At 37.6% G+C, this 26,692-nt stretch overlaps 5 protein-coding genes across 6 annotated transcripts; 3 read left to right on the top strand and 2 right to left on the bottom strand.

Moving 5' to 3' along the window:
• Positions 1–905: 905 nt before the first annotated feature.
• On the top strand, positions 906–3,049 carry LOC125219430 (Acid phosphatase/vanadium-dependent haloperoxidase-related protein). The gene is made up of 2 exons (XM_048121405.2): positions 906–1,750; positions 2,690–3,049. The coding sequence occupies exons 1-2, from the start codon at positions 1,115–1,117 to the stop codon at positions 2,852–2,854; spliced, it is 801 nt and encodes a 266-aa protein (XP_047977362.1). The 5' UTR covers positions 906–1,114; the 3' UTR covers positions 2,855–3,049.
• Positions 3,050–3,136: 87 nt separating this feature from the next.
• LOC125219429 (E3 ubiquitin-protein ligase SINAT5-like) lies at positions 3,137–4,470 on the bottom strand. The gene is made up of 3 exons (XM_048121404.2): positions 4,135–4,470; positions 3,669–4,055; positions 3,137–3,589 (listed from the first exon to the last, which is right to left on the bottom strand). Exons 1-3 carry the CDS (start codon positions 4,324–4,326, stop codon positions 3,230–3,232), a joined length of 939 nt encoding a protein of 312 aa, XP_047977361.2. The 5' UTR covers positions 4,327–4,470; the 3' UTR covers positions 3,137–3,229.
• A 6,699-nt stretch (positions 4,471–11,169) lies between these two features.
• Positions 11,170–14,044, top strand: LOC125219428 (actin-like). The gene is made up of 5 exons (XM_048121403.2): positions 11,170–11,409; positions 12,420–12,491; positions 12,582–12,975; positions 13,085–13,698; positions 13,770–14,044. Exons 2-5 carry the CDS (start codon positions 12,432–12,434, stop codon positions 13,833–13,835), a joined length of 1,134 nt encoding a protein of 377 aa, XP_047977360.1. The 5' UTR covers positions 11,170–11,409; positions 12,420–12,431; the 3' UTR covers positions 13,836–14,044.
• A 350-nt stretch (positions 14,045–14,394) lies between these two features.
• On the top strand, positions 14,395–21,231 carry LOC125219427 (pectin acetylesterase 5-like). 2 transcript variants are annotated; one of them, XM_089062959.1, is made up of 12 exons: positions 14,395–14,751; positions 14,866–14,948; positions 15,139–15,268; positions 15,506–15,585; positions 15,716–15,805; positions 16,223–16,347; positions 17,122–17,182; positions 17,634–17,690; positions 17,781–17,869; positions 19,949–20,118; positions 20,448–20,593; positions 20,695–21,231. In XM_089062959.1, the coding sequence occupies exons 1-12, from the start codon at positions 14,517–14,519 to the stop codon at positions 20,806–20,808; spliced, it is 1,380 nt and encodes a 459-aa protein (XP_088919085.1). In that variant the 5' UTR covers positions 14,395–14,516; the 3' UTR covers positions 20,809–21,231. The 2 variants fall into 2 exon arrangements, with proteins under 2 accessions (XP_088919085.1, XP_047977359.1); XM_048121402.2 differs by having other exon boundaries at positions 14,396–14,751; positions 17,781–17,858; positions 20,013–20,118.
• A 1,533-nt stretch (positions 21,232–22,764) lies between these two features.
• On the bottom strand, positions 22,765–25,591 carry LOC125219426 (putative protein phosphatase 2C 4). Its single transcript, XM_048121401.2, has 4 exons — positions 23,991–25,591; positions 23,787–23,900; positions 23,219–23,483; positions 22,765–23,115 (listed from the first exon to the last, which is right to left on the bottom strand). Exons 1-4 carry the CDS (start codon positions 25,410–25,412, stop codon positions 23,000–23,002), a joined length of 1,917 nt encoding a protein of 638 aa, XP_047977358.1. The 5' UTR covers positions 25,413–25,591; the 3' UTR covers positions 22,765–22,999.
• Between the last annotated feature and the right edge of the window lie 1,101 nt (positions 25,592–26,692).

The raw sequence follows: 26,692 nt of genomic DNA, 5'->3' as shown, positions 1-26,692 counted from the left end.
TTTTTTTACTCCTATTTTATTTAATTAAAAAAACTTCACGTTCTTAAATTCGGTGTTAGAAAAAATAGTCTTTTTTTTTATAATAACAAGAAGAGGGCGTCGCCCTAAAGTTCAAACACCGCCCCTACATTGGGCACATACAACCGTGGGTAATCCCCATCCGGTCATTCAACAACAAATTCATCGTCTCACTCGGTGCCTCGTCAAACACCACTAGCCCAGGCTGCATGTTCACACCCAAGTTTGCCATAAAGTCTGCAACTTGATTACTTTCCCTAAACACATGAGTAATCTTCACATTCCACTCTCTTTGCATGATACCTTTTATACTTCTAGCAAGTGATAAAGCACTGAAATCCGATTTCGTGTCATTAAACACGTGAACAACTGTCATATTATCACTTTCCACAAGTATATTTCTAAGCCTCTTTACCCCGCCAACTTAAGCCCGTCATATATTCCCCACAATTCAGTTTGCACTACCGAACATCTTCCCAAGTGCCTTGTGTAGCCCAACACCCACTCTCCAGTTGAATCCCGCAAATACCCCTCCTGATGTTGCACGTTCAGAATCATATTTCACAGCCCCATCACAATTTTATTTGCACCACCCATCCTGGGGAGCATGCCATTGTACCTACTTCAACACCTTATTTATTGATTTGGCTAGCTTAAGTTCATTACTATGGACCGATCTCGCCCAAGCTCTACATGGTGCCATTGTAGCGTACGATGACACAAGAGGCCTCATATCAACAAATCCAATTGGGCCAGCCCAAACGTTAACCCAATTAAATAATCATATATTCCTCGTCAAAATAATAAGTGAACAGAAATTAAAGAAAATTTGAGAATGTTGTGGTATAATTTAGCAGGTGCCAATGAATAATTGGACACCGAGGTTTGTGGCGGAGAGAACCACAATCACGAATCACGATGTCCAATCTTCCAAAATAAAGAAACCTTTTGAACATTCGAGTAAACAGACACAAGTCGTATATGGTAATGGTATATTCTCTGGATGCCTCTTCTATGTTGTAAATTGTAATCACTCTTGCATTTCGATTGAGCATGCAACTCAAACTCCACCCAAAGTTGTCATCTCTCTGAACTAATGGATTCTCTCGCACTAAATCTAATTGCCTCTCCTTTCAAAGGCTCAACCTTTCTCACTATTTCCAATTCTAATTCAAGAAGATTCAACAAAGCTTCCATCTCCGTCAAAAACTCTCTAAACCCCCAAAATCCCAATTCAATATGGGGTCATTGCGGTTTCCCCGCTAAACCCCTTTCATATCTAGTACCCCTTTTGAAAAAAGTCACGGCCTTGGCCACGAAACCATCGCCGCAAAAATGGGGCTCCGACTTGGAAGAAGCGAAGCTTCTGCAGAATGGGGCATTCGGGACTGCGCTGATGAGCGTGACGGCGACGGCCAAGGTCAAAATAAGTCCTTTCGTGGCTACACTAGCGGCGAATCCGACCTTCGTGTCGGCGTTGTGCGCTTGGGCTGTTGCGCAGTCGACCAAGGTTTTCTTGAATTTCTGTGTGGAGAGGAAGTGGGATTTTAGGATTATGTTCTCTTGCGGCGGGATGCCTTCTTCGCATTCTGCATTGTGCACTGCGCTCACTGCTTCTGTTGCAATCTGCCATGGAGTTGCTGATTCTTTGTTCCCAGTTTGTCTGGGCTTCACTTTGATTGTGATGTATGATGCTATTGGTGTAAGGCGCCACGCCGGTATGCAAGCTCAGGTAATACTTTGTTTCCACCATTTCTTGCTCCATTCTTTTACTCCACTTAATTTGTTGTCCAACTTTTTTTTATCAGTTTGGACAAGGGTGAAACTCTATATTTGTAGTCTTGATGGATTTGGTGAAAATGGCATCACCTAATAGTTTTCTTCTTATAATTTGCAACATACTTACTATAAAGCTTTGCCTGTGTGGAATATTGATTTGGGTTGAAATTGCTTCTTGATGAAGAGACTATTGAGAATAAGCTTTCAAAGTAACTGAGATCTTATCAAGTGTTGTATCTTGTGGATAGAACTAATCAACTTTGGTATATGAAGGTGGTGTTTGGTTAGTTAAACAAGATTATGGTGAGATACAATATGAGATACTATGATTAAATTAGTCATAGGATTTAATCATTGGGGATGGATATGGGCCAAGATACATTGTCACAGGCCGAGATTTCGAGAAAAAAGTTAACCGAACAAGAGAATAAGAAATGAGATTAGACATGGACTTTAGTCACAAGTAAACATGGCAACCGAACGACCCCGAATATGAGTATGTTATTCAAGTGGAGAATAGATCTCAAGATGACCAAATAACATGCAACAATCATTGTTTAATAGAGGTTATGTAAATGTGAAGAGTTTTTCCCTTATTAGGGGTAGGTGGAAGGATCAGAATCAACATGTTGCAACTTGCACTGTTTTGAATTTGGATCGACGGAACACAATAGGTTCTTGAAATCTGTAAATGCTTTAGTTTAGAGCTCTTTGCACTTGACAAGGAATTTTTAATGCAACAACCATTGAGTTTATGCCATTCTTGATCGTGGGACATATCTTTGTATACTATTGATTGTTTCAACTCTTAATATTAGTTTATGCATGTGCTGTGATTGAATTCCCTGTTGTCATTTCCCACTCTGTCTTAAAATCTATCAACTCCATGTAGGTTCTGAATGTGATAGTCGAGGACTTGTTCCAAGGGCACCCGATAAGCCAAAGAAAGCTGAAGGAGCTTCTTGGTCACACCCCGTCCCAGGTCTTTGCTGGAGCTCTACTAGGCATCCTCGTAGCTTGGAGGTGTAGTCAGGTTTGTGCGTTTCCAGCCTCTTAGGATGTCACATCGGACATATAGATGCTCTACTAGGAGAATCCAGGATTTCAATGTTTACATCTTGTAAACATTCTGATTTTGGCATATGATTTTTTGAGGTTTCTAACTACATACAAACACTCTGTTTCTGCTACATGCTTTGCTTGCCTCTGTTAAAATAGTGTGATTGTAATATATTTTGCTTGCTTCGCTCCATGATTCCAAAATACTTATACATACATAGGTCGAAATGTGCTGTTGAACTAGTTCGTATCGTTAGTCATAAAGTCGACATGGTTAGTGTTTTCGGGTGAATTTGGTAGATTCAAATTTGATATAATAATAAGCAGACCCAAAATCCATGAATAACAAGACTTGTTAGATGTGAAATATTTTCTAAGTGCAGAGATTGGGTATGCAAGTAGGATCAGGGTTCTGTTGCTCCTTCCATATCCGGCCTGTGACGCGGAGCTTGAGCTCCTTCCTGTCACCTCCGGAGAAAAACAGAGCCATGCTGCGCTGTATGATGAGGCCGTCATGGCTGTCTCGAACCTTCCTGTGAGAGTCTCGTATGCTCCGGGGAGTCCCCTCCCACGTCAGCTTCCGCCCATTTCCCCCAACCTCCAGGCTGTAGCTGTAATTCCTGGCCTCTGTCTCGTCTCCCATGAGCCGAAGAAATGCCATGTACACTGGAGCCATCCCGAGTTGGAAAGCTTCGAAATGAAGGCAAAAGTAGTGACCAAAACAATTGAACACCTACAATAAATGAACCAGAGTGGGATACTCTTATAATGAAGCACAATTCAGTTGACAAAACGTTTTCCTTGCAACTAACCGTGAGCATCCACGTTGCGTTCTCGACGTCTCGAGGGTTTGACTTTACGTATCGATGGTTGAAGGTGCACCCGGAATGCATATCCACTTTGTGTCCGTCTCTCAAGTGATCGACGAGATATTGGATGTCCCCAACAACCGAGCACTCGGATCCTGCATACGGGCAGCTGTAAGGCCGGTAATTGCACACACCCTCGTGCTTCAGCTTGCCGTAATACGGGAATATCTCCGGGCATCCGAGAGAGATGTATCTGCAAGGGAGGTGGAGCTTTTCAGCCACTTTTTCGAGCGCAAGACATCGTATGTCGCCGAGCTCCTGTCGACACGTGGGGCACCGGTTGTGAACCCGGAGTTTGCAGGTAGAGCAGATGGTATGCCCATTGTGACACTGCAGCAGTGTGTATAAATATAGAAATCGAATGAATCACAAAAATGCAAGATTGAATCTTGAAGACAATGAAGAAAACCTGGTGGATAGGCGGATACATAGAATTGGTGCAAACGGGGCATTCAAGGAGCTCATGAAGAGTTGTAATTGGATGAATGAGAGTATGATTGTGGGAGTGGGATGGCTTTGAAGATGAAAAGTGAGATGGAGACATACCCCATTCCCATCCGCCTTCTTCAATCAATGATGTGCATTCAATGCTCGAATCCATTCTCTCTAATATCTAAATCAATTAGGCTTCATTTTTTCCAGGAGGTTGGGGAATTTGCGGAAATTAATGTTGATGAGTTTGGATGAATATCCAGAGATCGGAAGGAAGTGCTCCCCTCCCCCAATTCAATTTCTTCATTCCATCTGGAAAAGTTAGTTGTACTTGGATCAATAAAATTCGGAACTGAATTTGTTTTCCCATTTTTTGTTCCTCAAAATAATTGGGTTTTTTTTTTAACTTTATATTGTGTATGCATATATTAATTAATATTACATGACATGAAATAAGAAAAGGAAACAAAATTATCACTCCGTAACTCTTTATAAACTCAAACAAAATTATTCATATTTTGCAAAGTGAAGCACAAAATACCATCGTAAATGCATTTTCGTAAACTCTATTGTATAGTTTTTTAGAACTTGTATTGTAAAAATTTAATTATAGCCTATTTAAAGTAAAGAAATGTTTTAGTCATTGCTGGTTGGTGCATTCATATTGACTCCACTTTCTCCAAAATTGATTTTTGGATCTGCGAGTACATCATTTTACGAGGGGTATATTAGATAGAGCTTGGGCCAACCATTTGAACTGCATTTTCTGTATCCAAGCAACTGTTTACAGGTTGGAAGAGTTGTCTGATCTGAACATGCTTTTCTTTTTCTACAAGATAAATTATTCGAATTGATCCCTTCCTCAATTGTTCTAATCGCCTTTTGTTTTTTCAGTGAAAGCTATGCTAAAGTTTACCACCATTGAATTGAATTATTGCGAATTGCATGTTTACTAATCCAGCGATTTAAGATTTAGTTTTTGTCTCATGTAAATGTCTCAAATATAAATTGCAAGTCCTTTTCACTACTGCCTGGAAAATAATTCAACATTTTAGAATTCTAACAATAACAAACCACATTTGATTTAAGGTCCTCTTACGCCAAATAAAATCAACATACAAACCCATCATTTTCAGAAAAATAACATGTCATTATCAGGCTTACTCATGTCACGAATTAGTTGTTATAGGCAAAAATTCGATGCTAAAATTAATACTAGAATTGATAAAAACGCCAAGAAAATAACAATACCAAAATTTGAGCTTATTATGAATTTGAAGTGTAATCTATTAATGGAAATTGTCAGCTAAAGCATTTCCAGTACTCTCGGAAATGTTTATTTTGAGCATTAATTCGTAAATTTCATACAACGAGACGTGGCTTAAAAATTCTTTACCCATGCAGTATGATAGTAGTACTACTAAAAAAGTAAAAATTATAATAAAAGTGGGTTATTCCAAAATTATGGAGTATGTTTCTTATCTTCTCCCATTGATATAACAAAAGTTTAAAGTCTTACAAAAATAATAAATTTATCGCACCATTATTGAGCCGTTCGAGCTTTCTTCGATTTCTTCTCCTCCACATTGACTACGCCTCCGCTAATCGGCGACAAAAAAAGCGATTCAATCTCAGCCGCCGTGAAGAACAGTAGGCGGCGCCTAAACTCCGGCCTTTTCAGCGTCGGGTACCAAGTCCTTGTTTTCCCCGGCGGCGGAGGGCACTGCGCGATCGCCGGAATTTTGTGATCCAGCGATGTCGGAGTTGTGAATCCTTCCAGCTCCTCTTCTTCATCACCTACCGATTTTTCTAATTTTCCTCTGCTAGCATTTCCTTCTTCCTCTCCACGATCAGAATTGCCGCGATCTTCGTGAAATTCTGATTGAATTTCGTGATTTGGAGCGCATTTTATGCTTTCTTCTTTTAGGTTGATCGACATGCTCAATGGTGAGAAGAGATCGATTTTGGAGCACATTTCATTAGAGAGATGAAGATGAAATAGAAAGACTGTTATTTATACAGGCGAATATAGTGAAAAAGACACTTCTTTCTATATTTTGCTATGTGAATAGTATTTTATTTTTGTGATAAAAAAATCATTATTTACGTAAATGTTAATAGCATATATCAGTCGATAAAGCATTTTCAATAGTTCCATTCCACTAAAAAATTAACAAGACTTTAGAATAGTATGATTGTTATTTTCTTCATATATTTGAGGTAATATTAATAGATTATGTACGGCACAGTTAATACTCCATGTATTTATGTGTAATTACATACTTGCTAACATTCACATCGTCAAAAGGATAATTTTAATTAAACCTTTTTTTCTCGTTAATATTCAGGGCTAGCTATTACTTAGTGAGGGAACTAGAAAAATATTTGTCCAGGACTATATTTTTAAATTTGTGAGGCAAACTAATCGTAATTATAATCTCACTCTCATATTTCATGGAGCTTAGATTTTTAGGTTATATGGTAATTGAAAGATCAAACTATGGTTTTATATTACACATTTTGCATTGAAATATTTGTCTAAAATAATATGGAAAAATTTTACACTTTAATTCTCAAATTATTATTATTTTCAAAATGATACTTTTATAGTACTTAAATTATTATTTTTTAAAATTATGTCTGATCTACGGGAAATAACAATAAAAACTTACAGTTATTAACGGAAATTAAAATGAATAGGCATTAAATTAACAGCGCCAATTTGGCATTAAGAATTCGCTTCAAGGGTTACGCCGACTAATTTTCGACATTAAAATGGTGTCGGTTTAGTGTCAAATCATTTTCTTTACTAATGTTATTTTATTTAGATTCATCTGTAATTTCGAAAATGTCAATAGTTTAGGTATTGGAACGTAATTTTCCCAATAAAAATAGAGCCAAATTTTATAAATAAAATATTATACTAGTATACTACTCCATATTAGAAATAATAAAAATCAAATACTAGTAAATTGTCGAATAATAGGAAAAAGTAGTTCTCGAAATTAATGAGAACAGAGCGACTCTTAAAATCGTGGTGGGTTTTGTAAGCTGAAATGAGTTGTTGCATAGTATCATATTTTTCTTCAAAAAGTAATTATTCGATTTAAGAAAAAAGACGATTAAATTTTTGGGCATGGATTTAAATGCAACGATTTCTTCCCCATCTAGCTTCTAGTATATAGTAGGGGCCATAATTTCAGACTAGGTCAAAGTAGTTGGAGGCTGTAAATTCGAATTCCTTTTGAGTCATTATTATCACTATTGCAGTACTGTAAATTAAATATTATATTTTTTTGACTAAATTAAGCAATTTAGTTAATGAGATTTCAAATTAAAGGTATTAATCTCCTTTCATATTAGGGGAAAAGGTCTATGCAAATAATGCAAAATGTACCAAACTATTTCCATCTTATACATAATTTATTCTAGACTTTCGCACGCATAATAGTAAAAAAGTTATACCCAAATTGATCTTAAATAATGACTACATCAATATTTGGTTAAAAATATAAAAAATGAGAAGAGTTATGTTATGAATAGGAGAGAATATTTTCTAAAATCCATTATCAATTGTATCCATAATGTATTGTGCTCTTAAGAAATCTCATGATATTTCGATTTCCAAATTATATACTTTACCAAATAGGACATAGAAATTGATAGTATACATGGTTTTTTTTTGAATTACAGTGCTGGAAGTGGTAAAGGCAAATGGAAAGTAATACCACTAGCATTACTTAAGCATTATGTATTTAAGTACTTTTCATATTTCTCATTCCTTATTATTTTTATTTCTAACTTCTAATTAATTAAATTTTGAAAGAGACATAGTTGTCGGGCAACGGACATAAATTTTGGAGCATGGAAAGATATGCGCCCAGTACCGTTATGTCGTTGTTTGAGATACTTTCAGCATGGTGCCAACGTATTTGTTACGTGCACGAATAAATTTTGGCTCATACAAAACTGCCAACAAAAATATCTGCATCTGATCGTAGATTTTAGGAAAAATAACACGATTAGCTAAAGTTCCAGTACCGTTATGTCGTTGTTTGAGATACTTTCAGCATGGTGCCAGCGTATTTGTTACGTGCACGAATAAATTTTGGCTCATACAAAACTGCCAACAAAAATATTTGCATCTGATCGCAGATTGTAGGAAAAATAATTCACGATTAGCTAAAGTTGATGATTTTGTAACAAAGGACTTTAATTTCTTATGACAAAATTAAGTACTCCATAAAGCCAGTAGCAGTATTTTGTTTTTTTGCCTAAACTACCGATATTTTTAATATAGCAAAATAATTTGTTTTTCGTTTCAAATTTCAGTTCATAATCATAGGATTAAACCACACATGAAGCACGAGTTCAATGAATATAGTACACACTGTAAAGCAGTATTCTTCAACCCTTTGTACAGAATAAAGTGATCTAAAGTTTAAATCTCAATTTTCGACAAAAAAAGTTATAACATCTTTAACTAAAATTAGTATAGAAACAAATTGGTAAGGAAAAGACAATGGAATTCAACAAACGGCCTTGCTTATTTCGTGTGGATTTGGAAGTTGAAACCGAACTTGAGAAAAACAAAAAAAATAGTACATTTAGAATAAATATATTAATACTATAATACCTTAATTATTCCCTAAAGGATTCTTCAAAATATGAAAACATAATTCAAATTTGAGATCATAATATCACATGACATCATAATCCAATTCACTTACTCAAGTGAATTTAATACCCCTCTCTTATTTTATTTCATCAGTTGTAATTACATGTGTATAATCTGATTACACCTAATTAAAGGGGTATAGACAAATAAGTTTAGTTTTAGCGTGGCCTAACCTAGCTCAAATTTGAATTTAGTAGGGCTTCAACTAAATTTGAATAATCAGCATAATTAAATCAAGCAGTTATACAATTTCAGTTTTGTTCATAAAGTGTAATTTAATTTATAAAAAATCCTAACTCCATAAAAAGGTACGGTAGTGACAATGAATGCTTAATAAAACCAATAAATAGAACATTAATTGATCCACCTCATTCCTAATTACTTTAATTCAAATGAGGAGTAGTACACTTAATCTGCATATAATCTGTTAATAAACTTAATCTAATAAACAACATTAGGTAGATCATAGATTGTACCACACTTTAAACTCACTGTTGGATTCAAAATCTTAACTTTAAGCAACTTATAATTTCTACCACAACTAAATAATTTCCGAGTTTGGCTTGAAAATATTAATAGATTCGATCGTAACTTTCATCAATAAATTTACCCACTCCATCAATAAATTGGTTTATCTTGTTCTCTCAGAAATACAAGAAAACCAAATTGTTCTCTTTTTAGTTAATTATTCCTTTTTTCCTCACCTTATAGAGTGATGTCTGAAATGTATGAATGTCTCATCGAAGACAGATAAATTTTGTATGAATCTTGTGGTAAATTAATTAAAAATCTTCCTTTGATATATATTTTTATTTTCTAATTTAACTCATCTTCCAACATTTTTTTGGATTTTAGCGCTTTTTGCTTACAAAATTATTTCAACTTAATATTGAGGGTTCCAACTTACATTTAATAATTTAACAATCTGATTATACATAAACATAACAAAACTAGAATATGGAGAAGATATCAAAAATATAAATACACACACATATATAGCATTAATCTATTCAAAATATATAGTAGTAGCACATAACATTTGAAACTAATTAATCAAAAAGACAAATCCTTCACATAAATGGTTAATGACAAAATGGAGACACATATATATAGACTGCTATATAGCATTATTTATTCTTCTTCAATTCATCATATTACATTAGAAACCATATCAAATATGCGATCTTAGTCATATAAAATTGGATTATATGCAGAAAAAGAAAATTGAAATAGAGATAGCAGTGTTACTTCTTCAAATTTAAAATTACGTTATACTAGTAAAATAAAAGCATTGCTAGCCCCTAAGGTTATTTTTTAGATTCCAAAACACATATACTACTATCTAGTTGTACGTATGTTGAGTGCTAGCTAGGAAATAGAAGTTGGTAGCCTAGGACAAAAAAAAAAGATAAAGATCCATTTTTTTTTAAATTACCCCATTATGAAAATATGTACTACTCTATATCATATTCTTATTTTTAAATTTGATGTATCCATAAACATTAATTACTTTTCATTTTTGTATAATATGGTCCATCACTCATATGAAACTCATATATATGCATTCTCTAATGCATTCTCTCGCTCTCTCACATGTTTTACTAACTTGATATTGAAACTCATTTCGATTACTACAGTGAATACTGGTATAAACCAACATTTTTATTAACTACTAATAACAAAATGTGTGGTCTATGTATCGATCATTAGATGAATGTACATGATTTATTTTCAATCTATGTGCTGCTCCCTTCATTCCATTGCATGTGATTGTTTTTTTAGCATGAGATTTAAGAAAGTGATATTTATTGAGTTAAGTAGAAAAAGTAAAGTAAGAAAGAGAATAAAGTAAAAGAGACAAAGAGAGAGTAAAGTAAGAGAAATTTGACGTTTTATTTACAAGCTAAAAATAAAAATCAATCACTTGTAGTGGAATAACGAAAAAAGGAGATGAATCACTTGAGGAAAGATTGAGTATAAAATTAACAAATAGTATCAGTGTATGTATAAATAATGTAAATTTTTATGATATCAAATTAGAGAGTATTAAGTTTCAATTGTAAACCCTTTTATAAAACATTGTAATCGTTCCTGGATAATTTACGTGATAGCATCCCACTTTATATGGGCTAAACTTAGCGGGCCACACAAAAATTGGGCCTAGATTTTTAGCAACCCAACCCGACACGACAGTAGAAAGTAAAATAAAAATAAAAATTCATGACCGCACTTTTATGGGGTTAATTTTGATATAATCGTGTAGTTTGAGGAGTGAATATGTAATAATGATAAAGATAGGAATAGAGAGGGGTCGATATGAAATTCACCCTACAAACGTTCTGTACACTACACTAATGCACGAGTCAATCGGAGAAGATAATGCGAGATTGTAGTTGCATTTAAAGCTCAAGTTTCCATCTTCTTTCATTTCATTCGCATTTGCATTTCACTCCGCTCCCTCATTTTCGCACCTTTTTTTCCAATTGTTTTTACCTTTTTTTTTTTTTGGAAACGTGATCGGCTGTTTAGCATTCTGTTGTTTCTGAATAACGCTCGTAATCGTTCGAATCAGAGGTGATCAAATTCTGATTTTTGATTCTTCGTTTTCCCCTTTCCTTTCTTTTTTGGTTGAATTTATGTGGATTATTTGCTCAGGTTGATTTTAGGTAATCGTCGCATTTATGCTATCAATGTGCGTGTGCCTAGATATTGATTTATTTTTGTGTTTGCATGGATGCGATCTTTCGTAAGAGCAGGCTGTTATTTGATATTAAACTTCAGATATTTTTTTTCCAATCCTCTTTTTTCGGTTGCTTCGTGTGATGCCGATGTGTAATGCATGCTGAAATGTGATGGATATGGAATATTAAATTGAATAAATCCAGCTGCATTCGGCTTTTTGAGAGATTTCTGTGGAATAAATATGAATCTGTGTTGTATATATTCAATCCACGTGACAATTTGTCTGTTGTTGGTTTCGATTTCATTAAATTTTTAGGAGATATAGCTAGCTTGCAACATTTTCTGGAAAATGGCATTTCTTGGAAGGAAAAAGCTAATCTGGAATTAAGTATGATTTCCGTTTACTGCAAATGATGTAGGCATGATTTGATAGCTTCAACTGAAACAATTTGTTAGTCCCTGCATACATAGTCTTAATAAATTGAGCATGATTCAGTTTGTGAAAACTCTCAATTTGTTAGAGGTGCGGTCGTTTAGATCCTCATTTGAACAATTGGAACAGAGGGAGATGAATGGTTGAATAGAACACAAATTATAAATCTGTATCCTAGCTCAAGGGAGCTGGATTTTGTGGAAAGAAAAGAGATCTAGAGTAGAATCGCCCTTGTCAACTTTCTTTTGGCATATGAAGTTTTCTTATATTAGGAGTTAGTTTACCTCTTCCACGAAGTGATTCATTACAGTTGTTAATGCATTTTGATCAACCGAAGTTGTTTGTTACCTTTTCTCCCTATAGGAAAAACAAGTTTCCTAAATATGACGTGACAGATTGAAATTCTATTGATACGCTATCCTATCAATTTTCATCAAAATTAACCATGAAGCTTGTATTCTGTTGGCAGATCAGCAAATAAATGGCAGAGAGTGATGATATTCAACCTCTTGTCTGTGACAATGGAACTGGAATGGTCAAGGTAATATCTGTTTACACAATAAACATCAGTGTTTCTGTCTGGTTCTCTGTTTCTGGGAAGACTGTTATGTTATGTTGTTCCATGTTTCAGGCTGGATTTGCTGGAGATGATGCTCCAAGGGCCGTGTTCCCTAGCATCATAGGCCGCCCGCGCCACACAGGTGTGATGGTCGGCATGGGACAGAAGGATGCCTATGTTGGTGATGAGGCTCAGTCCAAGAGAGGTATTCTAACTCTCAAGTACCCAATTGAGCATGGCATTGTTAACAATTGGGATGACATGGAGAAGATTTGGCATCACACATTCTACAACGAGCTTCGTGTTGCCCCAGAGGAGCACCCAATTCTTCTCACAGAAGCACCCCTCAACCCAAAGGCAAATCGAGAGAAGATGACACAGATCATGTTCGAAACCTTCAATTCCCCTGCCATGTATGTTGCTATTCAGGCTGTTCTGTCCCTTTATGCCAGTGGTCGTACGACTGGTAAGAGATTATCTCGTTGTCTTTGTGCAAATTTGATAGAATACAATGAACTTAGTTAACAGGAAGAATCTGTGATGTTTCTTATTTGTAATGTGCTCCTTTGTTTTAGGTATTGTGATGGACTCTGGTGATGGTGTGAGTCACACTGTGCCTATCTACGAAGGGTATTCTCTCCCTCACGCAATTCTTCGACTTGACCTTGCTGGGCGCGACCTCACTGAATTCTTCGCCAAGATCCTGACGGAGCGTGGCTACAGCTTCACAACCTCTGCTGAGAAGGAAATTGTGAGGGACATGAAGGAGAAGCTGACATACATTGCGCTGGACTTTGAGCAGGAGATGGAGACAGCCAAGACTAGCTCGGACATAGAGAAGAACTACGAGCTGCCGGATGGGCAAGTGATCACGATTGGGAATGAGCGTTTCCGTTGCCCTGAGGTGCTCTTCCAGCCAGCAATGATAGGAATGGAAGCTGCTGGCGTGCACGAGACAACATACAACTCGATCATGAAATGTGACGTGGATATCAGGAAGGACTTGTACGGGAACGTTGTGCTCAGTGGCGGCACCACCATGTTCCCCGGTATTGCTGATCGGATGAGCAAGGAAATCAGCGCATTGGCTCCAAGCAGCATGAAGATTAAGGTGGTGGCTCCGCCCGAGAGGAAGTACAGTGTCTGGATCGGGGGATCCATCCTCGCTTCCCTCAGCACCTTCCAGCAGGCACGTTACGTTACACGTTACATATTACAGGCGTTTGTAGAATTCTTCAATATTTCATTGATTTTGTGCAGATGTGGATTGCTAAGGCCGAGTACGACGAGTCCGGCCCTTCCATTGTGCACCGGAAATGTTTCTGATCTCTCAATCATCGACTTCCCCCAAGGAAATGCTCTCCAATTCATTTGCTGTTTCTTGTTACTTTCCATTTTTTTTACTTCATTATGTTGTTTTTCTTGCTTTTGAAATTCAGCTGTTATAGGTTTGTTGCCTTCTTTTATTTGTTGTTTTTTTGAATGTTTTTCCTCACACTTGTTTTGTCTTTAATTCCAGCAGTTTTGGCTTATTATCGTTATGTTTATGTTTAAGATTATTTTCCCCTTCTTTTCCTATATTTGCAAGATCTAAATAACAGGATCTACAACGGTTTAGGAAATAGAGTTCAAAGTTCAATATTTTTTCTTCATCGGCCATCGCCATTTCCTTACAAAGTGAAATTAATTATATTGATTATAATTTCTTTTTATACTAGATTCTTACAAATAACTTCCGAAAAAAAGGGATAATAGATTTGAAAATTTCAAAAAATTCACGGTGTGTGGATCGACGTCATTGCAAATGTGAGATACTTAATTGTTTGTATTAACTATTAATTCCATAAAATAATACTACTACATAAAAGTGAAATTTCTGTTTTTTTTTCCAAACACATGCGTTTAAGTCAACTGTTTTACGAAAAGAAAATGAACTAGAAGAATAAGATCTCGTCGGTGGTACCCCAAGGTACAAACTCGATATCTCGTCGCACTTCCTTGCCTCCAATGCCAGCTAACCAGCACCGCCTTCCGCGCTTCACCTCCGACGACCCATGGCGGTGGTGGCGTCAATTGTCGCAGAGGGAGGTGACAATGGCCACTGCCGCGGCCGCAATTGTTTTTTTCCTCCTCGTCCTCTATCCGTTTCCAAAAACCTCGCGCACATTTGGAGGTACATCAGAGCCAGATTCAGAGTGGGTGCCTTTCACGCCTCTTTCCAAAGCGCAGCAAAATTCTGCGTGTAAGCATCATTAACGTTTGTTTTTCTGCAATGCGAATCGAATTTTAGGTTTTCGTTGTATATATATGCTTAGTGTGGAGTATATATGTTTGATTCAACACGGATCGGATGCAGTTTGTTTGGATGGGAGTTTGCCTGGTTATCATCTAAAGAGAGGATTTGGATCGGGCTCCGACAGTTGGCTAATTCACGTCGAGGTTCATTTGTTTAATAACTGTGCATGAGTGATATATTTGTCGAATGATATGTGTGTAAAATGTTACTCCATAAAGATTTAGTTGTGCTAATGTCATTGCCTGGTTATCATCAGATGTTTAGTATTATGAAGTAAGAACTTTTTTTTTGCTGTGCATCAACTACTTGTATGAATATTGCGTTTCTATGTAGGGTGGAGGATGGTGTAGCAATATAACATCTTGTTCGGATCGGAAGAAAACAAAATTAGGTTCATCAACTTATATGGACAAACAAGATCAGTTTTTGGGAATCTTGAGCCATCATCCAGTTCAAAATCCTGGTATGATGTTAACTGTGTACCTGTATATTGCATTTATTTCAAGTTTAAGTTTTGCACTGCATATGTTTTATTTAAAATTATGGTCGAGTTCAATATAATTGTATCGACTTCCAAAAAATGTTTAAAGTTTCGGACATCTTCCAAATTATGGGTGAGTCAATATAATTTTAATGGATTATAGCCATTGATTTTTTCTTTTTAGTTCTTTCTTGTTTAATGCTTTGGACAATCTTCCAGATTTTTTCAACTGGAACAAGGTGAAAGTAAGGTATTGTGATGGATCATCATTTTCCAGCCGTCCTGATACTGAGTTCCATGTAAGTCATATTAAAGATGATGGTTTAGATTTATCATGTAGTAATTATTTACCACACCTATCAGAAGCATAAAACATTGTGATGAATCATGGCAGTGGGTTAATTGCATCTCTATTCATTTATGTTTCAGAACGGAACAGAACTCTTCTTCAGAGGTCAGCTTATCTGGGACACACTTATGGATGAGCTTTTGACAATTGGAATGTCTAAAGCTAGACAGGTAACTAAAGTTAATTTGTCTCTCCATGTCTCCATCAGCTCGTAGCCAAACATCAACGTTCTGGTCTTTTTCACGTTTTTTGGGTTTAGTCTGGATATATGTTGCTACCATGCAAAAATATGTTTTTTTTTATGAAACGTTCATATATATGATTTTTGCTTTCTGTTTGAGAAATCTAGTTTTTTTCGTCTCAATATTGCCATTTCAAGTTTGATATTTGCTTATAGTTTTACATGATATCTTCGAATTACATCTTAAACTGAGTACATAGGTCCTGCACTTTCTCCTTCCCACTCTGATTATTCAAATTTCAAAATGATGTGATGGTTGATCTTTGATAAATCAAATGCATCTTGTAGCCAGCATCAATTTTATTGCAAATATTAGGTTTTTCAATTGCTTATGCCAACTTCACAGGCCCTTCTCACAGGATGCTCTGCTGGTGGTTTGGCCATTCTCATACACTGTGATGATTTCCGAGATCTTCTTCCAAAAGATACAGATGTGAAGTGTCTGGCAGATGCAGGTTTTTTCCCTAATGAGTATGTGCTGCAATTTCTCTATTCACCTCTTTGATGTTATTGTTCTGTTATTTCTCTTTGACTTTGCTTCTGCAGATCTTTGCGTAAGTTAATTAGATATGGGTTCAAGTTACTAAGAATCAACTGATGCATGCCAGTGGCTCTTTATTATTCCCAATGTTTTACAGGATTGTGAATAACATTTTTTTCCTCACAGACTCACTGTTTTTGGGTTTAGCCAATTTGTTTGCTACTTATCAACTAAAGTATTATGTCCTGAATAAAGAATGGTTGCCAGTGTTGATACATGCTGAATTGAAGGAATGAACCTTGTGGTGCATCTGTTTGTTGTATTTCCAATTTTACTATGCAATTTATTTTGTAAGGTGTTTTCGAATATGGCAACATATGGATTGGAAATTCGCTTTTCTATATTGATGGAAAAAACAAGGTTTCATTTTATAGCATAGCAAGTCTTGCTCCAAGTATAAGGTTGAACATCTAGAGAGGGTGAATACAGTTTTCCTTTTGTCACAAACAGATTATTGCTAAAAGTGTCTTAAACGAGTATATTGCAAATAGCTGGGCTTGTAGTCAGTTAACTGAGTTTTAAAGTGAAGTAGTAAGCACTTAGCATCTGGATAGATGGTTGATTGCTTGGCTATTGACTAAATAAGGCTTTAAGCTGAATTAGCATCTATTCGGAAATTCTGAAGTCTGGTACGGGGCTTTTCTTTATATTCTCTTTGCATTGTCCTTCATGTTCAAATTGAGAAGTGATTTGTTCTCTTACAGGAAAGATATTGTTGGAAATCACAGCATCGAATCATTTTATCATGATGTTGTTCATCTCCAGGTTATCTATCCAAAACTTCATAGCCTGTTGATGTATGCGAGAAATTTAAGTGTGTTCATATGCCTTTTTCGGTGACAATTTCTTGCACTAGGGATCTGTCTTTCACTTACAATACTACTTTTTCGCTAGTAAAACAATCAGAGTGGGAAGTCTCAAGTACTATTGTGAAGCTAAACTCTATTTTCCCTGAACCTTTTGGGCTTTACATTAAGAACAATAACCTTCCCTTTACTGAACATTTTCCAAGCCTGATAGATCGAGTTCGGCCTTGAGGCTTAGAACATTGCCCATATCCTTGAAAGGTGCATAATTCTTATAAACGGTATGGTTAACTGAGATGTATGATTGCTTTCAGCAGGCATCAAACGCTAATTGTCAGAAAAATAATCTAATTTTCAAATTGTGTGTGATGAATAGAATAATAACTTGTCCTCACCTGACCTGATTGCAGGGCATTGCAAAAAGTTTAAACCATGATTGTGTTGCCAGATCTGGCGAGCCCTCTAAGGTGAATTTGCTTCTGTAAATATTGGCTGATCATTGTTCTTCAAAATCTCTTTATTTCCTTAAACTAAAGACCTAGTGTTTCTTGTTGCAGTGTTTCTTCCCTCAGGAATTTATAGGAAATATAAAGACCCCTGTCTTCCTTGTTCAACCAGCATATGATTTTTGGCAGGTACTTTGTTAGAGCACTCCCAATGGAGTTCCCTTATTTCTCCCTTATTTCTCCCTAACTCCTGCCACATCAGCGCCACATCAGCATCACATTTTATCCCCAGTTTTTAGCCAACCCCTACAATGGTTTCTCCCTTATTTCTCCCTTATTTCTCCCTAACTCAACATTTCATTTTTACATCATCACTAATTTAATTGTTTTATTTTTATATATAATAAAGCTAGCTTATTTAATTTATAAAGATAAATCAAATAAATAGTAATAAAGTTCGTTGTATTAAACACGGGTACACATTACAACGAAGAAAATTAAAAAAAAAAAAAGTACACGAATGGAAATAAAAAATCAAAAAAAAAATTCAAAGAAAAAAAAATTCAAGGGCGGTGGGCGCGGTTTCTATTTGCCCACAATTCTTCGATGATATCGTGTTGTAGTGCTTGATGGGCCTCCTTCTGGTGTATGTCCATGAACGCCTGGAACCGTTCATGTTCGTTGTGCGGTACACCCTGGCGGGCGGACTCGGTTGAGACACCGTGACTCGATGATGCAACACTTGGGTCGTTGGTGACGTCGAGGACGCCTTCGTGTTCATCTTCGATGATCATGTTATGCATGATGATGCACGCATACATGATATCGGCAATATCCCCCTGGTAGAAAAAGCGCGTCGGACCCTTTACCAGTGCAAATCGCGATTGGAGCACCCCAAATGCCCTCTCCACATCCTTGCGCGCAGACTCTTGCGCTCGGGCAAAATACCTTCTTCTATCTCCGAGTGGGCATCTGATCGTCTTCAGAAACACGGGCCATTGCGGATAGATGCCGTCAGCCAGGTAGTACCCCATGTTATGCACATTGCCATTGGCCGTGAATTCGATGGAGGGGCCTAATCCGTTGATCCGCTCGTTGAAAAGGGGCGAGGAATTGAGAACATTTAGGTCGTTGTTCGACCCGGCTATACCAAAATAAGCATGCCAAATCCAAAGCCGTTGGTCGGCAACGGCTTCAAGAATGATGGTGGGATGCGTACCTTTGTAGCCGGTAGTAAACTGGCCTCGCCACGCGGTTGGGCAGTTCTTCCACTGCCAGTGCATACAGTCGATGCTGCCGAGCATCCCCGGAAAGCCGTGGGTCCTCCAGTGCCAATCCAGTAGGAACTGGCAGTCAGCTGCGTCCGGCGAGCGAAGGTAGTGCTCCCCAAATATCTCTCGCACGCCCTGACAGAAATTCTTCAGGCACTCGTTGCCAGTCGTCTCGCCGCATTGCAGATACTCATCGAACATGTCGGCGGACCCTCCATATGCCAACTGCCGGATGGCAACAGTGCATTTCTGTAGGGGCGATAGTCCGGGCTTCCCTGCTGCGTCTCGCTGGAGCCGGAACTCGGGGTAACGCGCGGACAACGCATTAACAATGCGCAGGAAGAGGGAGCGGCGCATTCTGAACCGGCGACGAAATACATCTGCCGGATAACGTGGTTCCTCCGCGAAATAATCGGCGAACAGCCGATCGTGCGCACCAGTGTGGTTGCGAGGGATGTATCGGCGCCGCCGGCGGATTGGCCGTTGGGGGGGTGGCTGCTGCATTCGAGCGATCTCGCTTTGTATGCAGCGGGAGATATAGTTGTTGATTGGGTTGTTGGCGAAACCCGCTACATCCCATCCGGTGGGAGCGGGAGGTACCTCTTCTTCGGAAGAAGAATGTGATATTTCCTCGTCGGACTGAGCACGAGACGATGAATCAGAACTCATTTAATAAAGATGGAGAGAAAAAAGATTGAAAATTTGTGTGAATGAAGTTTGTGGGTGATGAATGGAGGAAGAGGATGAAATATTTATAGGGGTGGGATAAAATAGCCGTTCGGCCAAAAAAAAAAAAAAAAATTTTAAAAATCGCCGATTATCGCCGAGCGTCGCCCACAGTGGCCGGCGATCGCTCGGCGATAATCCGGCGATAAATCGCCACTCGGCGAAGCAACGGTAACATTATCGCCGAATTATCGCCGACTTCGCCACAATGGCCGGCGATAATTCGGCGATAATCGGCGATTTATCGCCGAGAATTCGCCACCTCCATTGGGAGTGCTCTTATGTATTACCAACGGGTTTAACATTTCTAACATGTTGTAATTACACGTTTTGTATTTCCTTCCAGATAGAAAACATCTATGTGCCTAAATCGTCGGATCCCCAAGGCAGTTGGCGCAAGTGCAGGCTAAATATATTTAATTGCAACTCCAACCAGCTAGAAGTGCTCCATGGTACTATTATATAAGCTAGATTTCTCACTTAACAGACATAATATGTGCAAAAAAGTCACATGTTTGATTTTCTGGCAATTACTATGGGTTCAGATCAAACTTCTCTTGGGTCCCTGTAACTAACTTTAATGGTGGAAATTGGGTTGTCAATATTACCTGCTTACCTGAACTTAGTAGTGTTGTTTGTTAATCTAGATTCTAGTGGATACAATGTTCGTAACTCTCCATTCCGGATTTAACTCTGCCATGGCTTAAAATTGTTTCAGTTGTGCACATTAGCATAAATTCTTGTAACTTCTGCTTCCAGTAATGAGTTTTCATGTATGCAGGTTACAGAAATTCATTGCTCAGGACACTAGATGGATTTCAGAATAAACCAAAATGGGGGATGTTTATTAATTCCTGTTTTATCCATTGCCAGACATGGGCAGCTGGGACATGGCATTCACCCACATCTCCCAGAATCAACAACAAAGTTAGTTTTCCTTGTTCTTGTTAAGTATTGTTCAGACACAACATGTTTATCCATGATGGCTTGAATCAGCATATACATCCTATTTCCTCTGTGTAAAACAGACAGTTGCAGAAACAGTAGGTGATTGGTACTTCGAAAGAGAATCAGCAATAAGAGTTGACTGTCCTTTCCCCTGCAACCCTACTTGCTATAACAAAGATCTCTCAGCTGGGTGAGAATTACTCCCAGGATTACATTAGAGATGCTATTATCTCGTCTCTCCTCACAGCAAATGTTTAGCTGGTTGAATTGATTTTCAAGTATGAGCCGTGACTGGGACCAGTTATGGAAGAATAGGTTACTCTCCCCTTGTCCAACTTCTTCAACACTCAAAGGATGACAGGGTCGAGCACTGTAAGTTCGTTTTGGTAAATCATGGTATTGAAATATGAAACTTGCTGATCATCATTCATCTTTCTTTAAAAATGAGAAAATGCATTTTTTTACTACATTTCTAGATCAGATTTGTTTATGTGGAAGATATATAAAATTGTCAATTACTGTATTAGTACATTTCTAGATCAGATTTGTTTTGTAGACTTGATAAGATCAAACAGAGTGTAACCACTTTCCCACATGCAGCATGACTTTGGAATTTCTATGCGTGTGTTTTGCGATAGTAGTATTTGTATTTCTAATACACAGTGGTCAACCCTCAGTTTTTCAATACTACTATAGCTACATGCAATTGCAAATGACATAGTATTATTGTTGAATTGATGTTCGGATTGTGACGATGACTCTCCAGCTATTCTTGCTGGTATATTATTTTATGAAACCCTTCTACGCAATTATTGTGATGTGAGATTAAATTATATGCTCTTTTTTCCATGATTTTTATAACAGAAAAATGTTAATATGGGTTGACTTATTAGCTTATTAGCTGGTGGCCATGAAGCTTTTGAACTAAGTTAACATATTAAGAAATCGAATTTAGTGGAAGGTGTTGCTATTCATTTATGAGTGGTTGTCGAACACCAAAATTATGTCATTGGTATGAATTTGAGCTAACATTCGATGTTCTTGAAAGGATTTCATAATATAATAGAAAGAACTATCTCCCTAGGAAATCTTTCTGTCCAACCCTAAACATTCGAACACTATCTATATTCTGCAAGCATGCAATATCCCATCAATAAAGAATCTATATAAATCTCAAGAGTGTTAATATATGTTCAATATAAAGTAAAATCTCTTGAACAATGATCTATGTTGAGAAATAGTGTTATATTTCAAGGACTACTTTTTTTCTCAGTTCATCAATTTGGCTTCATAAAACCACCACTTTTAATTATCTACTATACTTTTCTAATTTATTTCGTAAATGTATCTCGTTAATAAATGTTTTAAAACGACTGAATATACATATCTACCCTTATGTAATAATATGGAAAAATTAACCTTTTCAAATTATAAAACGGACAATTTACTAAGAAAATGATATTATTAATGATAAAATTGGTTTATACTAAATCGATGAAAGTTCAAATTAAAAAATAGTGTTTGTACATATGCAATTCTAAAAATATCTTTATTTTAAGCTATTAGACCTAAAATGATATACAACCATCAACAGCCCCCACAATCGATGCTGACACTACAGACCAAACTTTTGATTAATTATAATAAAAGTCACGAGATGTCAGAGATACCAAAACCACAAGCAATTGTCCCAAATATTTAATAAGTTGCATAGTTCATACTACTACTTTTCATAAATCTATATTTAAATAATACTTATTCGGCACCCATTTGCATTAATCATGAACCTACCGCATTTTGTTCATGCACCATCCATCCAACAAATCATGGATTATAATTATATAATGCATCATACTATTTCGTTGTTTAGTTGGAAGTCAACTATCTAATTTGAGTGTGGAGTTGTGGTTTTGTTTATTTCTTCTAGAAAAACCCGTCCTCACTAATTACTACTTTCATACTACTCCAAATTATATTTTGAGTACTAGGTTTCTATCTAATCCATAAATCTATAAATAGTTTTGCTTACAACTTTTAATTTTTGATTTTAAGATTTACACTATCGTGAATTGTTCTCTATTCCTAAGCAAACACTATTGAGAGAGATAAAAGAGAGAATAATAGTAACTTAATAAGTAGTACGATTAGAATAAGCAAAGAACAAAAGAATTAGTATTAGAGCTCAATGGCGCTGAAATATGGCACATCTTGATCAAGAATGTTACTTTCAAGATAGCACCATAACTTACAAAATTCCCAACTTTATACACATAATTTTACACACACTGGTAGGTATTTCCACCCTCAAAAACAACTCTCCAATACTGTAAAAACTTTTCTATGCACTTTTTCCTAATCTGTATCTCTATATTTTACTAACACTACTTACACCGACGATCGCCATATCCTCCCTTCGAAGGAGATGATGATAATAGAGACATCGTCGTGGTACCTCCTTCTATCGCCTTGTCTGATATCAAGAAGCTCATGGAACTCCATACCTGCAATGGTTCCACAACGGTTAGATATTGGGACAAAAAATTCACTAGCGTGCTTTCAATAGATGTTTCTTTTGCGCGTTTTTCTTATAGAGACGAGACATACCAGCTTTCTTGGCTGCACGAAACAGGACTTCCTCGACAAGGTGTTGAGCCGGATCCCCCTCTGGGAACATTGCCATGAATGTTTCAACCTCTGAGACAGCCTCTTGATTGGTGAAGTATTGGTAGAGGCCATCGGAAGATAGGATCAAGAACTTGTCTTTCGCCTCTAGCTTGTGGTGGCAGAGAGAAGGTGAGCATATGATGTACGGTGAGGTTCCAACATAGTCGATCCTAAACATCTCTAGAAGTGCATTGTTCCATTTTGGCTGCCGGATCAAGAGAAAGCATGATCAGTATTTTAACCAACGGCTTAGGTTTTCGTTCATGATTGCATTACAGAAACATAAGTCCAAGCCCGATTTCAAATTCAAGAAGCAATCTACATATGGATAAGGCTAGCCAGTCTAATAAAGCTTCAAGACACTCACACAAGTTTGAAATAGAAAGTCTGTTCATCTATTTTGAATGCCAACTAGGCGTTTTCGTTACTTTTTAGATCAAATGCATCAACATAAACATGATATAAGCTGCAAGAAGCATTTAACAAGAAAAAAAGGTGAGAATTTTACATGTTTCAAAAAACCAGCTCCAAATGCCCTTGTCACCTTCAAGGAACCTTTCACTCTATCATTGATGACTGCAGCCGGATCATCAGGATGCGCATTTCTTATCCTCCTCACCTCCTGTATCAACAACAAAAACACGAAACTCAGCACACGAAACACCAACAAAGGCCAAAAGTCCAACCATGATTAGAAAAAACAAGAATCTACCTCTTTAACACAAGTGCCATGATCCATTGTGAGCTGACAAGAACTCAAATGGTGCACATTCTCATACTCATAGCCATAGAGCACCTCCTCACTATCCTTCCTCCCCCTCCCAACACCACAACCATCCTCGTCTCTCTGAGCCAACACCGCCCTACTATCCCCCACATTCATCACATAAACATCGTCTCCCTTCATCACCATCACAAGCACACAAGACCCCATCAAGGCCAGCTCCGGATTCTCCAACAGCATCATATCTGATATCTCCAAATACGAGGCCTCCGTCCTCCTCAACCCCTCAGACAAGGCCTTCAACACCCCCAAATGGTTCACAGGCGCCATGTCCGAACCTGCAATTCCATCCGGCCCTAAATTGCTCAACTTCTCCCTCAACTTCCTGTCAAGATCCACCCTTTCCTTACTGTCCAAGCTCTTGGACATGAATGAAGCACTATTCACTGTATTTTCGCAAGAATTGGCCTTGTCACTCCACAGCAAACCCTTGAGCTCTTTAGACACATTTGAGTAAAGATTGTTCAAGAGGAAATCAGTTGCATCAGGGCCATTGAATCCATCATAGATGCCTACAAAAACCCATCCATGCTCCTCAGAGATGACAACATGAACCCTATCCTCCCCTGCTTTCCCCTGCGCCCACTGCAAATTTTGGCTACCAAAAGACTCATCCCCAACGTCGTCGTTTTCATCAATCAAGCTCATATCTGTGCTCAAATTGTGGCTTGTGATCGTGCTGCTGTTCCCGCTGTTACTACTACTTGTTTGAATGTGATTTTGGGGCTCTATATTTTGATGATGGTGACTTTCCTGATTGTGATTTCTTCTCAATTCCTTAGAGAAACCCCTGATTGATTTGGATACAATTCTCTTGAAATTCTTGATTAAAGCCCATTTATTGGATTTGGGCTTGTACCTCTGCAGCTGCTGATCGTACTGATTCTCCAAGGGGCCGGAGATGAAGCTCCTCTCGATCGGGCCGGAGAGGAATCCGCGCTCAATTTGGCCGGAAATTGGGCCGGAGTTTCTGAGGATCGGGCCGGATTTAACGGTGGCGGTTGAGTTTCTGGGGATTGGCTGGAGCGGGATAGAGGAGAAGAAATTGGAGCTCTCAAAGGCGGAAGCTTTGTCGATTGAGTCAGAAGCGGCGGCGTAGGCGGTGGAGAGAGGGGTGTAGGTGTTGGCGGAGATGGAAGCGCCGGAGATGGTGCGATACACCGTCGTCGTTTGCGAGGCTGGTGGGTCGTCCAAAGATTGGATTTTGTGAAGAGGGTCGGGCGGGATGTAGCAGAAGGAGTGGCCCAGCCCCTCGTCCAGCGGCTCCGAGAGGCACAGCGCCACGTCGTTGCGCCGCCGTGAAATATCTCCCGCGAAGCACGGAGTTAGCTTTCCGATTCCGTTTCCCATTTCTGCTAGTAGGAAGAGAAACTATGGATAATTGGAAATGTTCAATTCTTAATTTGCTTTCTCTAAGAGAGAGAGAGAGATGGGTTTGAAGTTGAGAGAGTTCACGTTTGGTGATGGAGTTGAAGAAGAGAGAGAGAGAGTTGACTTGAAAAGGGTGACGGAAGTTGAGAATAAAAATTTAGATTTGTTATTAAATTGTAGGCGTTTTGGTTTTGGTGGGCTGAAGGCGTTGACTCTTAGTTATCAAATAGATTTGTATCTATAGGTGTATGTATGTATATGTGTGTATTTTCCTTTTACTAGTGCGTGTGGGGTTTGAAGGGAATTTATTGGATAATAGTAGCCAACGGTTGAAGAATGTGATACGGATGAAATGCAATAATACTAGTAGTACTTCTTTAGAAAGATTAGTAAATGCTACTAGCATATACTCCATCTTCCATAATAATAGAGTCATTTTATCATTTTAGTATATTCCATAGTAATAGAGTTATTTTCATTTTAGTAAAAGTCAACACATTTTTCACACCTGCTTTACTCTCTCTTACTTTATTTTCTCTACCTTTTTCATTTTCCACTTTATTCTCTCTTTACTTAACTCACCTAACACAATATTTCTTAATCTCCGTACCGAAAAGAATTGCTTCCATTACTATGGAATGGAGGGAGTAGTTGTTTGGAGAGATTAGTAATAATGGATTAGTAAATGCAATGGATTAGTAATAGTGAATTAAGGTGGCAAATCATGCATGTTGGGTTGCTATTGGGCTAATTCGATAACGATTCAATCAAACAAGGTTTTATTTGAAGTTTATTTGTTAAAGAAACTCTCTAACCCTAGTACAAATCCGACTTGCTACATTCAAATATAGGGGTTCTTGGATAACTGAGAACCAAAAAATAAGGTTAAGGTTAAGGTTAAGGTTCAGTTTCGATTTGTGGGTTTAAGTTTAGGCGATTCTCTGTTTTAACTGAGAACCGAAGAACTAGTTAGTGGGTTTAATTTTAAATTTTTCATATATTCATTTTAATTTCAAAAAATTGTAAAAAATAAAAAGTTAAAACCTACCTCTTTCTAAAGAATTGTCGCTGCACACAATGCTTCTCTCTCTCAAGTCTCAACTTATCTCTCCCGTTCACGCTGGTCTCTCCCATCGCCCATGGCACTGCTCTCTCCTACAAGTCGACGACTAGGTTGCTGCTCCGACTCCCCACGTCGCTGCTATTTCCAATGAGGCCACGACCAGGCTGCTGCTCTGACTCTCCGTGCCGCTACTCTC

Source organism: Salvia hispanica, chromosome 1 (assembly GCF_029641045.1).
Source record: "Salvia hispanica isolate PSC_SH4W2 chromosome 1, Shi_PSC_v1, whole genome shotgun sequence".
NCBI lineage: Eukaryota > Viridiplantae > Streptophyta > Magnoliopsida > Lamiales > Lamiaceae > Salvia > Salvia hispanica.
This window is presented reverse-complemented; position numbering and strand designations above follow the sequence as displayed.

Bases quoted from the DNA above. Each gene is read 5' to 3' on its own strand.
- LOC125219430 (XM_048121405.2), top strand. From the start codon at position 1,115: ATGGATTCTCTCGCACTAAATCTAATTGCCTCTCCTTTCAAAGGCTCA. The intron at 1,751-2,689 runs GTAATACTTTGT...AACTCCATGTAG, and splicing joins ACGCCGGTATGCAAGCTCAG to GTTCTGAATGTGATAGTCGA.
- LOC125219427 (XM_089062959.1), top strand. From the start codon at position 14,517: ATGCCAGCTAACCAGCACCGCCTTCCGCGCTTCACCTCCGACGACCCA. The intron at 15,586-15,715 runs GTAAGTCATATT...TTTATGTTTCAG, and splicing joins GTCCTGATACTGAGTTCCAT to AACGGAACAGAACTCTTCTT. The intron at 17,870-19,948 runs GAGCACTCCCAA...GGAGTGCTCTTA, and splicing joins TTTTGGCAGGTACTTTGTTA to TGTATTACCAACGGGTTTAA.
- LOC125219428 (XM_048121403.2), top strand. From the start codon at position 12,432: ATGGCAGAGAGTGATGATATTCAACCTCTTGTCTGTGACAATGGAACT. The intron at 12,492-12,581 runs GTAATATCTGTT...TCCATGTTTCAG, and splicing joins ATGGAACTGGAATGGTCAAG to GCTGGATTTGCTGGAGATGA. The intron at 13,699-13,769 runs GCACGTTACGTT...GATTTTGTGCAG, and splicing joins CCCTCAGCACCTTCCAGCAG to ATGTGGATTGCTAAGGCCGA.
- LOC125219426 (XM_048121401.2), bottom strand. From the start codon at position 25,412: ATGGGAAACGGAATCGGAAAGCTAACTCCGTGCTTCGCGGGAGATATT. The intron at 23,901-23,990 runs GTAGATTCTTGT...TTGTTGATACAG, and splicing joins ATGGCACTTGTGTTAAAGAG to GAGGTGAGGAGGATAAGAAA. The intron at 23,116-23,218 runs GTATGTCTCGTC...GAACCATTGCAG, and splicing joins TCGTGCAGCCAAGAAAGCTG to GTATGGAGTTCCATGAGCTT.
- LOC125219429 (XM_048121404.2), bottom strand. From the start codon at position 4,326: ATGGATTCGAGCATTGAATGCACATCATTGATTGAAGAAGGCGGATGG. The intron at 4,056-4,134 runs GTTTTCTTCATT...ACACTGCTGCAG, and splicing joins TGTATCCGCCTATCCACCAG to TGTCACAATGGGCATACCAT. The intron at 3,590-3,668 runs GTTAGTTGCAAG...CATTTATTGTAG, and splicing joins ACGCAACGTGGATGCTCACG to GTGTTCAATTGTTTTGGTCA.